This window comes from Erythrolamprus reginae, chromosome 2 (genome assembly GCF_031021105.1).
Source record: "Erythrolamprus reginae isolate rEryReg1 chromosome 2, rEryReg1.hap1, whole genome shotgun sequence".
NCBI classification, from domain to species: Eukaryota; Metazoa; Chordata; class Lepidosauria; order Squamata; family Dipsadidae; genus Erythrolamprus; species Erythrolamprus reginae.
This window is the reverse complement of record NC_091951.1, coordinates 42,364,387-42,378,415: the sequence shown is the minus strand read 5'-3', so window position 1 is coordinate 42,378,415 and position 14,029 is coordinate 42,364,387. Positions and strand designations below refer to the sequence as shown.

The window sequence follows — 14,029 nt, the reverse complement described above, 5'->3', positions numbered from 1 at the left end:
CGACGATTTTCACAGATTCTGCATGTGCAGAAGCAAAAAATCTCCAAAATCACGTTCGCGCGCACATCCTCACACGAGATTTTGCTTTCTGCGCATGTACAGAAGCCAAGTCTCGTGTCGGCAGGCACGCACATGCCCGCCAGTTGCGCACGCACCTGCGACAACTTCAAAGGGCGCACCGTTAGCATCGAAGATGGTAGGCCTTCCCTGTCCTCCTCTCATGTTGGACCGGGAGTCACTGCTCACAGTCACTCATGCCCTCATCACCTCGAGGCTTGACTACTGTAACGCTCTCTACATGGGGCTACCTTTGAAAAGTGTTCGTAAACTTCAGATTGTGCAGAATGCAGCTGCGAGAGCAATCATGGGCTTCCCTAAGTATGCCCATGTTACTCCAACACTCTGCAGTCTGCATTGGTTGCCGATCAGTTTCCAGTCCCAATTCAAAGTGTTGGTTATGACCTATAAAGCCCTTCATGGCATCGGACCAAAATATCTCCGGGACCGTCTTCTGCCGCACGAATCCCAGCGACCAGTTAGATCCCACAGAGTCGGCCTTCTCCGGGTCCTGTCGACTAAACAATGTCGTCTGGCGGGACCCAGGGGAAGAGCCTTCTCTGTGGCGGCCCCGACCCTCTAGAACCAGCTCCCCCCAGAGATTAGGATTGCCTTTCGTAAACTCCTTAAAACCCACCTCTGCCGTCAGGCATGGGGGGAATTGAGACATCTCCCCCAGGCCTATATAGTTTTATTGCATGGTATTTATTTATTTATTAGATTTGTATGCCGCCCCTTTCCGTATGTTTGTGTGTGTCTTGTTTTTAAATAAGGGGTTTTTAGTTATTTTTAAATATTAGATTTGTTATTAGATTTGTTATTGTACATTGTTTTTATTATTATGGTGAGCCGCCCCGAGTCTTCGGAGAGAGGCGGCATACAAATCTAATAGATAGATAGATAGATAGATAGATAGATAGATAGATAGATAGATAGATAGATAGATAGATAGATAGATAGATAGATAGATAGATAGATAGATACACACACGCCTATTGAACTGAGCAAAATAGAAAGAAAGGAGCCATTCGATAGGGCATAAATTTTACTTTCAATAAAATACACAGCATTAGCCAATCGTACAAACCTCCACGCACCCACGCGCGCCCACACACGTACACACACAAACATGTACACTGTTGCTGTATGGCTGCCTCAAACCAGAAAGTTTTCATCACAGCCGAAGCCCAGCAGGTTTTGTTAAGAGTGGCAGAAACTGCTCTTCCCCAACCCGGCCCGCGTCCACCCACTGTCCGAAAGACCTGGAAAGACGGGCGACTGCTGGAAAACAGAAGGGAGGGGAAAAATAATAACAACAGTCCCCCTTCTTTTGCCACCTGCTAGTGCAAAGGATTGGAAGAGTAGAAGGATTGTTCTGAAGGGGAGTTGGGTAGGTGGGGCCTTTCGGGTGGACCTCCTGCCCCAACATCTCTCTTCTCGCATGGGAGTGCTGGACGTGGGCCCAGTTTCCCCGCTGGGTTTTTGCAAGGAGGCAAGATGGCGCATCTCTGGTTAGGAGAAGAAGCGAGAAAGAGCTGGGCGGCCGCCATCTTGCGTGTTTGTGTGTGTGCCTCTGTGTGTGTGTGTACCCCCTGCTGTAAAGGAGGGACAAATAGCATGCCTTGTCAGTTATGGGTGGTAGTAAGAAGCCCTGCGGGGCACCCGAGTTCTTCTTTATTAAACCTAGAGCAAGCGGTCTCCGAGCTTGGCAACTTTTAAGGCTTGCGGACTTCCAACTCCCAGAATCCTTTGCTGGTCTGAGGGATTCTGGGAGTTGAAGTCCACAAGTCTTAACTCTGCGAAGGTGGGAGACCCCCACGGATCTATAGCCTTGAGGGAAAGCTGTGGGGGGAGTTTTCTCTCAAACGCAGCGAGAGACACAGGCGGGGTGGGGTGGGGTGTTAGCATCTCTACACTAATAGTTCTACAGCCCACCTATCTTCCTCTTCCCCCGGCCCAAACAAAGATTGAAAGAAGCAAAGCTACTTCCCTCCCACCTCTCTCTCTCTCTCCCCCCCCCCCTTCTCCTTCTAAATCAGCCTTCCAGTAGCTGAGAATAACTACGGTCACCAACAAGGGATCCAACAAGGCCAGGATAAAAGTGCAAAGTTGCAAATTACTTCCTCGCATGCAATACTCCCAGGGAACAGGGGCATGCTTTTTTTTTTTGGCGGAGTGGGGGGGAGGAGATGGCAGCTTGAACAGATCCGGTAGGGTGGGATTCAGAAGGCTAAAATCTCCCAAGAAACCAAAAAAAACCCTGGGACTTGAACCCCTGAGGTGTGGGGAGATTAAAAAGGCAGAAAATCTGGGATTTGCATCAATGGGGGAGGGTGGGGGGTTAAAAAATCAACACTGCAGATGGAGGAGGCCGAAAAAACCGCTTGCAACTTCTCCTACTGCCTGGGAGCCAGCGCTTCTTCCCATCTTCATCGCCTGGCGGGAGAAGGGGCAGGTCAGAGGCTGATGCTGCGGTGATGCTTGAAGGAGTGGGGCTGAACCATCCGCCGCTGCTCCCTTTCCTCCAGTTCGTCGCTGTTGAGGCTGGCGGAGTCTGAGAGGCCCAGCAGGTGCTCAACCGAGTCGAACTTCTGCAGGTCGGAGGCGATGGTCTGGAAGCTGAGGACCGAGAGCGTGTCGGCCGAGGCGACGGGCTCGGGAGGTAGCACCATCGCGCCGTAGAGCAGGGCCGGGCTGGCTTCAGCCCCAACGGGGGACGCGCGCCGTCCGACCAAGCGTTGGAGCCGCCGCGCGTGGATCTGCTCGCTGATCTGCTCCAGGTTGCGCAGGGCGACGGAGTAGCGCATCTTGGCCTGGCCGACCTGCTGCTCCAGGGACGTCACCCGGGCCTTGTGCTCCTAAACGGAAAAAGCGAGAAAAAAATCGACCGCGAGAGTTAATATCGCATCTGCTGTGGTTAGCTCTGGCCCAGCTCCTGCCCCAAGGACTGTGGATGTGGGGGAGACATCCACATGCTGCAGGCCTGTTTTGCCCCTGGTGGAATCTGCTGATGAAGGCTCCTCTGACCAAGAAGACATGAGTGACAGGGAGGAGGAGAGTGTGGCAGACAGCTCAGAAGGAGATCAATGATCTAGCTCCTTTGTGAAAGAAGAAGGACTGTGAATTGCCTCACAGCTGCAAGCTAAGTATCACAGAACTGATAAGGGACTTGTACAAATTACCAGTTTGTTTGGAGACGAGTGCTCTTTGCTATACCAAAAGAGGGCTTGGTTTAAGTGACTTTTCATTATAAAGAACATTGTTTTGTATTTTCAAACGTGTGTGTGTCTGAAATTTGTACCTGTGAATTTTTGGGAGGATTCTACCAGAGAGCCCGACAGAACAGCATTAATTGGGATACATCAGTGGTTCTCAACCTTTCTAATGCCGCAACCTCTTAATACAGTTCCTCATGTTGTGGTGACCCCCAACCATATTTTTAGCGCCGATTCTCCCAACAGAGCTTTAAGCTGATTGGCAGGAAGGTCAGAGGGACAACCCCACTGTAAACGTCTGATTGGTCGGATTGTAAAAATATGTTCCAAGGCGCCAGAATAGACCATGGGAAATTTGTCTTTTCCCACGGTCTTAGGCAATCCCTGTGAAACAGTCGTTCGACCCCACAAAGGGGTCCCGATTCCAAGGTTGAGAACCACTGGTATATATCATCATATTACATCGAGGACAAGATTTCTGCCTTAGGAATAGTATCACTGAGGAAGATCAGATATATTTAGTGGAATATGGGATTTAGGATATTTGTATTGTTTCCTACATATTGTAAGCCGCCCCGAGTCCCCGGAGAGGAAAGGCATATAAATCCAATAAATAAATATATGCATAAATAAATATCAGGCATATATTTATTCATTCATTCAATTTTTAATGCCACCCTTCTCCTTAGACTCAGGGCGGCTTACAACATGTTAGCAATAGCACTTTTTTGCCTCTTCTCAAGAACCGTTTTCTACTTACAAACCCGAGGCTCCGAAACTTTAACCGGAAAAGGCAGGGAGAAGCCTCCGTAGGGCCTCTCTAGGAATCTCCTGGGAGGAAACAGGGCCGGAAAAGGCACTCTGTGCGGCCTCTCTAGGAATCTACTGGGAGGAAACAGGGCCTCCACCATCCCTGTGGTTTCCCCAATCGCATGCATTATTTGCTTTTACATTGATTCCTATGGGAAAATTGCTTCTTCTTACAAACTTTTCTACTTAAGAACGGAAAGAATTAAGTTCGTAAGTAGAGGTACCACTTTATTTAATAACAACAGAGTTGGAAGGGATTTTTGTGGGAAACAGTCGCAAGTCCCTTTTTTTTTTAGTGCTGCTGTACCTTTGAACGATCACTAAATGAACTGCTGTAAGTCAAGGACTACCTGTATAGACCCGGCTTTGCAAAAATCAACGTCTGCTCTCCCTCGCCCCACACTTGGCATAGGCAGGGGACTTCAAAGGCAGGTTCGAAGGTTCGAGCTCACCTCCAGGATTTGATTGAACTGAGCCTTCAGCTCAAAGTAAGGCTTGCTCTTCAGAATGACCCGCTTGAGGGATTTCTGGAGCGACTGCACCTTGGCCTCGGCCTGCTGGCAGAGCTGGGTGACCCGCTGGTGCTCCCGTTCGCTGCGCAGGCGCTCCTCCTCGGCCTCGTTCACCTGAAGGGCACAGAAGAATCACAAGTTACTGAACCGATATTGGAACCAGCCTGGCTATTCTCTTCTCTGTTGGGTTACATAAGAACATAGGAAGAGCCATGCTGAATCAGGCCAAAGCCCATCGAGTCCAGCATTCTGTGGCCCACAGTGGCCCACCAATTGTCCATGGGGATCTTGAGCAGAAAGAGAAGGCAAGACCCTCCCTTTCCCTTGACCCCCAACAAGTGGTACCCAAGGGAATCCTGCCTGCCTCAACCAACATAGAGGCAGCACATGGACATCTATTTCAATAACCACTGATACACTTGGCATCCATGAATCTGCCTAATCCTGCCTTGAAGCTATCCAGGCTGACAGCTGTCACGACCTCTTCTGGAAGTGAACTCCATAAACCAAGGACCCTCTGGGTGAAGAAATATTTCCCTTGATTTGTCCTCACTTTCTTACCTATGAGCTTTAGGGAGTGCCCCCTTGTCCTGGTATTGAGATAGAGAAAATAATTTTTCTCTATCCACCTTTTCTATCCCATGCATGATTTTATACACTTCGATCAAGTCACCCCTTAAATGCCGTCTTTCAAGGCTGAAGAGATCAAGGCGTTGCAACTTGGTTTCTTAAGGGAGGTGCTCCATTTCCATTATTATTATTATTATTATTATTATTATTATTATTATTATTATTATTATTATTATTATTATTAATTAGATTTGTATGCCGCCCTTCTCCGAAGACTCTGAAGATACCACCCTGTAGCAGCGATTCCTTGGCAAGGAGTCAGGAACAGAACTTCACCCTAATGCAGGAGAACTCATTGTCTCCTGCAAACTCACCTCTCCTTTCACTCCTCTTTTATTCCCTATGGGAGGGGCCTTTCATTGTCCACCTGTGGCCTTACTCCCAAGTCGACCCTTGTTCCTTAGCTGGAAGGCTCCAGCTGTTCGTCTGCCTCACTGATGTTCGACTCCAAAGGCAGCTGATAACTGTCAGACTGCCCTGGCCCCCACTCTGCCTCAGATGTAGAGCACTAGTCACAGCCTTCCCCAGACTCCAGGATTGGCCCGTATTCCACCCCCCACCTCCTCGCTGTCCAAATCCACTGACGGACCACAACAACAACAACAACAACAATAATAATGACTCTGACATAAGCCCGTGAAAAGTGGTCCCAGTGGTACTTGGCATGCTGGGCGCAGTGCCAAAGGATCTCAGCGAACATTTGTAAACCATCGGAATTGACAAAATCTCCATCTGTCAATTGCAAAAGGCTGCTTTACTGGGATCGGCAGACATAATTTGCCGCTACATCACATAGTCCTAGGTGCTTGGGAAGCGCCCGACTGGTGATGAAATACGAAATCCAGCATAGTGATCTCGTTTTCTGTGTTGTACTATAATAATAATAATAATAATAATAATAATAATAATAATAATAATAATAATAATAATAATAATAATAATAATTTATTAGATTTGTATGCCGCCCCTCTCCGAAGTCTCGGCTCACAACAACAATAAAAAACAATATTATAGCGAAAGAAATCTAATATTAAAAAAGAAGCATCTAAAAACCCTATCATATTTAAAACCAAACAACACATACATACCAAACATAAAATATAGAAAGCCTGGGGGAAAGGTGTCTCAACTCCCCCATGCCTGGTGGTGTAGGTGGGTCTTCAGTGTTTATGAAGGACAAGGAGGGTGGGGGCAGTTCTAATCTCCGGGGGGGGAGTTGATTCCAGAGGGCCGGGGCCACCACAGAGAAGGCTCTTCCCCTGGGGCCCGCCAAACAACATTGCTTAGTCAATGGGACCCGGAGAAGGCCAACTCTGTGGGACCTTATCGGTCGCTGGGATTCGTGCGGTAGCAGGAGGTTCCGGAGGTATTTCTGACACCACAGAAGCTCTACCTATGGGATGCTCCAGAGCAACGTTTCCCTCTCTGGAACCCTCCTGATCATCGGGGATTATTCTCCTGGAGCCCGTCAGGTTGGGAAGGCCAGTCCCATTCCACCCTAGAAGAACTTCACCTTGGAGGTGGCATGGTTCAGCATCTCCTGCCAGGTGGGATCCAGCCTGTTCTTGTCTGCCATGACTCCCTGCTCAGCCACGAAAACCATCTCCCGGGCTGCGTTGTGCATGCTCACGGCTCGCTCGTACCTCAGCGCAGCCTTCTGGGTCTCTTGCTGGGCCTGCCAGGAAGCAGGAGAAATGGGATCAGCCTTACTGATTGAAAAACCACTGTTATTAAACCAGCCTGCATGCAAGTGAGAAAAGGAATGGGTCTCTCCGGTCTCCCCCTTCCCTCTGGAGGGAAATCCAGCCATCATATTTTTTCCCCCCTCTCATTTCTGTCACATTTGATCTAGAGCAGTGGTTCTCAACCAATGAGGGTGGCAAAGGCCTTTCTTGGAAGGAGGCAACATATTATAGGTTAGCCTGGACAAAATACTCAATCCGATGGCTTAAGTCAGCCTCGTCCAATCTGTCTGTCTGTCTGTCTGTCTGTCTGTCTGTCTGTCTGTCTGTCTGTCTGTCTGTCTGTCTGTCTGTCTGTCTGTCTGTCTGTCTGTCTGTATGTATGTATGTATGTATGTATATATAAATATCTAACCTATCTATCTATCTATCTATCTATCTATCTATCTAAATATCTATCTATCTAAATATCTATCTATCTATCTATCTAAATATCTATCTATCTATCTATCTAAATATCTATCTAAATATCTATCTAAATATCTATCTAAATATCTATCTATCTATCTATCTATCTATCTATCTATCAATCTAAATATCTATCTATCTATCTATCCATCTAAATATCTATCTATCTATCTATCTATCTATCTATCTATCTATCTATCTAAATATATATCTATCTATCTAAATATCTATCTATCTATCTATCTAAATATCTATCTAAATATCTATCTATCTATCTATCTATCTATCTAAATATCTATCTATCTATCTCTCTATCTAAATATCTATCAATCTATCTAAATATCTATCTAAATATCTATCTAAATATCTATCTAAATATCTATCTATCTATCTATCTATCTATCAATCTAAATATCTATCTATCTATCTATCTATCCATCTAAATATCTATCTATCTATCTATCTATCTATCTAAATATCTATCTATCTATCTAAATATCTATCTATCTATTTATCTAAATATCTATCTATCTAAATATCTATCTATCTAAATATCTATCTATTTATCTATCTAAATATCTATCTATCTAAATATCTATCTATCTATCTATCTATCTATCTATCTATCTATCTATCTAAATATCTATCTATCTATCTATCTAAATATCTATCTATCTAAATATCTATCTATCTATCTATCTATCTATCTATCTAAATATCTATCTATCTATCTAAATATCTATCTATCTATCTAAATATCTATCTATCTATCTAAATATCTATCTAAATATCTATCTATCTATCTATCTATCTATCTAAATATCTATCAATCTAAATATCTATCAATCTAAATATCTATCTATCTAAATATCTATCTATCTATCTATCTATCTATCTATCTAAATATCTATCTATCTATCTATCTAAATATCTATCTATCTAAATATCTATCTATCTATCTAAATATCTATCTATCTATCTAAATATCTATCTATCTATCTATCTAAATATCTATCTATCTATCTATCTATCTATCTATCTATCTATCTATCTAAATATCTATCTAAATATCTATCTATCTATCTATCTATCTATCTAAATATCTATCTAAATATCTATCTATCTATCTATCTATCTACCTACCTACCTACCTACCTACCTACCTACCTACCTACCTAAATATCTATCTATCTATCTATCAAAATATCTATCTATCTATCTATCTATCTATCTATCTATCTATATATCTATATATCTATCTAAATATCTATCTATCTATCTATCTATCTATCTATCTATCTATCTAAATATCTATCTATCAAAATATCTATCTATCGATCTATCTATCTATCTACCTAAATATCTATCTATCTCAATATCTATCTATCTATCTATCTATCTATCTATCTAAATATCTATCTATCTATCTATCTAAATATCTATCTATAAATATCTATCTATCTATCTATCTAAATATCTATCTATCTATCTAAATATCTATCTATCTATCTATCTATCTAAATATCTATCTATCTAAATATCTATCTATCTATCAAAATATCTATCTATCTATCTATCTATCTATCTATCTATCTAAATATCTATCTATCTATCTAAATAAATATCTATTTATCTATCTAAATATCTATCTATCTAAATATCTATCTATCTATCTATCTATCTACCTACCTACCTACCTAAATATCTATCTATCTATCAAAATATCTATCTATCTATCTATCTATCTATCTATCTATCTATCTATCTATCTATCTATCTAAATATCTATCTATCTATCTATCTATCTAAATATCTATCTATCAAAATATCTATCTATCTATCTATCTATCTACCTACCTACCTACCTACCTACCTACCTACCTATCTATCTATCTATCTATTACATTTACATGCTGCCCCTCTCCGAAGACTCAGGGCGGCTCACAACAGTAAAAAAAACAATATAGCAGTGGAACAAATCTAATATTAAAAAACATATAAAACCCTATCATTATTTTAAAAAACCAAACAGCACATTCATACCAAACATAAAACAAAGTATAAAAAAGACTGGGGGAAAGGTGTCTCAACTCCCCCATGCCTGGCGGTATAAGTGAGTCTTGAGTAGTTTACGAAAGACAGGGAGGGTGGGGGCAGTTCTAATCTCCGGGGGGAGTTGGTTCCAGAGGGCCGGGGCTCTTCCCCTGGGGCCCACCAAATGACATTGTTTAGTCGACGGGACCCGGAGAAGGCCAACTAGTGTCCTCCAAATATGGCTAAATAGCCATGGTGACTAGGAATTGCAAGAGCTGCAGTCTTAACCGCTTTATAGGCACGAGACAGGCTCCTGTTACTGTGGTGGAATTTCAAACTAGAGCAGATCAGGGAGTAAAAAAAGCTGGTTGCTCTGTGGGAGGAGGTACAGATTTAACAGGGCTGGGAGGGGCCTTGTAGGTTATCTAGTCCAACCCTCCGACCAAACAGGAGACCCTACACCAGTGGTTCTCAACCTTTCTAATGTCTTGACCCCTTAATACAGTTCCTCATGCTGTGGTGACCCTCAACCATAAGTCTAGCGCCAATTCTCCCAACAGAGTTTTAAGCTGATTGGCAGGAAGGTCAGAGGGACACACCCACTGTAAACGCCTGATTGGTCAGATTGTAAAAATAGGTTCCAAGGCGCCAGAATAGAAACTTTCGTTCCTAACACCATGGGAAATTTGTCTTTTCCCGTAGTCTTAGGCGACTCCTGTGAAACGATTTTTCTCCTTTTCTTTTTTGTCTCCTTGGATTTAGTTTTGTATTTTAACTTTGTTAAAATGTCAGGCCGAAGCCATTGTTTTAAGTTAGAGACTTTGGCCTGCCACGAGTAGAATAGTACTGTGGGAATTTTGGGAGGGGTGGTTGCATGAGAGGGACAGATACCAGCCACCACAAATTCTTTCCAGAGGATTCAAGGTCATCCTTCGTTCAGCACCAGCCAGACGTACAGCGGAGGATCGTGGATGTTGAGAGAACCAGAGTGGTCCATGTGATGAACTTGTGGGTGTGGGGACAAGGGATGAACCTTGACCTGGGTGGAGAACTGTAGGATAAATTAGTACGGGAATGACTACAGTTTCGTAACTGACATAGCTCTGCCAATTTATTTATTTATTTATTTATTTATTGGATTTGTATGCCACCCCTCTCTGGAGACTCGGAGCGGCTAACAGCAACAATAAAACAGTGTACAATAATAATCCAATACTAAAAATGATGAAAAACCCATTATTATAAAAACCAAACATACATACACATATACCATGCATAAAATTGTAAGGGCCTAGGGGGAAAGAGTATCTCAATTCCCCCATGAATGGCGGCAGAGGTGGGTTTTAAGTAGCTTACGAAAGGCAAGGAGGGTGGGGGCAATTCTAATTTCTGGGGGGGAGTTGGTTCCAGAGGGCCAGGGCCACCACAGAGAAGGCTCTTCCCCTGGGTCCCACCAAGCGGCATTGTTTAGTTGACGGGACCCGGAGAAGACCCACTCTGTGGGACCTAACTGGTTGCTGGGATTCGTGCAGCAGAAGGCGGTCCCTGAGGTAATCTGGTCTGGAACTTGGGAGAAGGCCAAGGTTTGGACTCTTGATTTATTTCTCGGATGTTATTTGGAACGCTGACAGAAAAATTGAAAAGCCACGGCCTACATACCTCCCTGGCCGAGCGCCGGGCTTCATAATAAGGGCGTGCTTTCTCAATGCAGTTCCCCAGTTGGGAGCCCTGGGAATTCAGCTTCCTAGCAGATTCTGACAAGATCCGGCGGTAGGTGGTTCGGGCCTCCTGTTAAGACAAAAGGTATAAACTGCGTCAGTGCCTTTAACGAACATCCCCCTTCCCTACAATAAGAACATAAGAAGAGCCATGCTAAATCGGGCCAAAGGCCATTGAGTCCAGCATTCTGTGTCACACAGTGGCCCCCCAATTGTCCATGGGGATCTTGAGCAGAAAGAGAAGGCAAGACCCTCCCTTTCCCTTGACCCCCAACAAACTCCTACCCTCAAAACATCGCTACAGAGCACTGCACACCAAGACAACTAGGCACAAGAACAGTTTTTTTCCCCAAACGCCATCACTCTGCTAAACAAATAATCTCCTCAACACTCTCAAACTATTTACTAAGTCTGCACTATATTTATACAAGTTTCTTCTCATCATCCCTATCACCCATTTCTTCCCACTTATGACTGTATGAACTTTATTTTATTATTTATTTATTTATTATTTGGATTTGTATGCCGCCCCTCTCCGAAGACTCGGGGTGGCTCACAGCAAGTAGTACAAATCATAAATAATACAATCATTTAAAATATTTAAAGCTTTAAAAAAACCCATATACTAACAGACACACACACAAGCATACCATGTATAAATTAAACATGCCCAGGGGGAGATGATTCAATTCCCCCATGCCTGACGGCAAAGGTGGGTTTTGAGGAGTTTACGGAAGGCAGGAAGAGTAGGGGCAGTTCTAATCTCCGGGGGGAGTTGGTTCCAGAGAGCCGGTGCCGCCACAGAGAAGGCTCTTCCCCTGGGGCCCGCCAACCGACATTGTTTAGTTGACGGGACCCGGAGAAGGCCCACTCTGTGGGACCTAATCGGTCGCGGGGATTCGTGCGGCAGGAGGCGGTCTCGGAGATATTCTGGCCCAATTCCATGAAGGGCTTTAAAGGTCATAACCAACACTTTGAATTGTGACCGGAAATTGATCGGCAGCCAATGCAGACTGCGGAGTGATGGTGAAACATGGGCATACCTAGGTAAGCCCATGACTGCTCTCGCAGCTGCATTCTGCACGATCTGAATTTTCCGAACACTTTTCAAAGGTAGCCCCATGTAGAGAGCATTACAGTAGTTGAACCTCGAGGTGATGAGGGCATGAGTGACTGTGAGCAATGAGTCCCGGTCCAGATAGGGCTGCAACTGGTCCACCAGGTGAACCTGGGCAAACATCCCCCTCGCCACAGCTGAGAGATGGTTTTCTAATGTGAGCTGTGGATCGAGGAGGACGCCCAAGTTGCGGACCCTCTCTGAGGGGGTCAATAATTCCCCCCCCAGGGTAATGGATGGACAGATGGGATTGTCCTTGGGAGGCAAAACCCACAGCCACTCCGTCTTATCCGGGTTGAGTTTGAGTCTGTTGACACCCATCCAGGCCCCAACAGCCTCCAGGCACTGGCACATCACTTCCACCGCTTCGTTGACTGGACATGGGGTGGAGATGTAAAGCTGGGTATCATCAGCATATTGATGATACCTCACCCCATGTCCTTGGATGAACTTGTTGCTTGTATCCTTAATATTTTTATTAATATTGTTTCCTCATTGCTTATTTGACCCCTATGACAATCATTAAGTGTTGTACCTCATGATTCTTGACAAATGTATATTTTATGCACACTGAGAGTATATGCACCAAAGACAAATTCCTTGTGTGCCCAATCACACTTGGCCAATAAAGAATTCTATTCATAGAAACATAGAAGATTGACGGCAGAAAAAGACCTCCTGGGCCATCTAGTCTGCCCTTATACTATTTCCTGTATTTTATCTAAGGATAGGTCTATGTTTATCCCAGGCATGTTTAAATTCAGTTACTGTGGATTTACCAACCACGTCTGCTGGAAGTTTGTTCCAAGTATCTACTACTCTTTCAGTTAAGTAATAGTTTTTCACGTTGCTTCTGATCTTTCCCTCAACTAACCTCAGATTGTGGCCCCTTGTTCTTGTATTCTTTTCTGTTCTGTTCTATTGTATTCTAAACTTCACATAAGTTGCCGATCGTCCAAGAGACAACTTGCTTGCAACAAGATACAGAGTCCCTAACCAGATGAGACCTCCTGTTCTCAACCTCACTGGTCTTCTGGCAACAGGAGATTGTCTTAATTGTCTTGATCTCTTGGCCTAGAAGCCTACCACGCTGTCTCTTCTCTGACCAGGACTTTGAGAGTTCTGACTGCAGGCTGTAAAATCTTCCCTTCTACCTTTGCTTTCCTTCATAACTTCACTAAGGGTCACTGAGCAATCAGTTCCGAGTCAAGAAATATCTCCCTGTCTGGTTTCCCATTTCCACTTCCTTGCCTGAGTGAGAGGGCTTTCCCCTCTTTTACAGTGAAGTCTGAACAGTGCAGTCAGGTGGTAGGAAAAGCAAATAGGATGCTTGGCTGCATAGCTAGAGGTATAACAAGCAGGAAGAGGGAGATTATGATCCCCTTATATAGAGTGCTGGTGAGACCACATTTGGAATACTGTGTTCAGTTCTGGAGACCTCACCTACAAAAAATATTGACAAAATTGAACGGGTCCAAAGACGGGCTACAAGAATGGTGGAAGGTCTAAAGTATAAAACGTATCAGGAAAGACTTCATGAACTCAATCTGTATAGTCTGGAGGACAGAAGGAAAAGGGGGGACATGATCGAAACATTTAAATATGTTAAAGGGTTAAATAAGGTCCAGGAGGGAAGTGTTTTTAATAGGAAAGTGAAAACAAGAACAAGGCGACACAATCTGAAGTTAGTTGGGGGAAAGATCAAAAGCAACATGAGAAAATATTATTTTACTGAAAGAGTGGTAGATCCTTGGAACAAACTTCCAGCAGACGTGGTAGATAAATC

General features: G+C 43.9%; 1 protein-coding gene across 7 annotated transcripts in view; it reads right to left on the bottom strand.

Moving 5' to 3' along the window:
* Positions 1-1,087: 1,087 nt before the first annotated feature.
* SH3BP5L (SH3 binding domain protein 5 like) overlaps positions 1,088-14,029 on the bottom strand; it is a 37,002-nt gene continuing 24,060 nt past the window's right edge. For 5 of the 7 annotated variants that reach the window (XM_070737960.1, XM_070737963.1, XM_070737958.1 and 2 more), the window contains exons 4-7: positions 11,068-11,196; positions 6,738-6,899; positions 4,535-4,708; positions 1,088-2,915 (exon numbers count right to left, since the gene is read on the bottom strand). In XM_070737960.1, the coding sequence (XP_070594061.1) occupies positions 2,514-2,915; positions 4,535-4,708; positions 6,738-6,899; positions 11,068-11,196 (867 nt within the window). In that variant the 3' untranslated portion in view covers positions 1,088-2,513. The remainder of the gene's footprint in view (positions 2,916-4,534; positions 4,709-6,737; positions 6,900-11,067; positions 11,197-14,029) is intronic. The other 2 variants (XR_011557909.1, XR_011557908.1) reach the window with 1 other exon arrangement.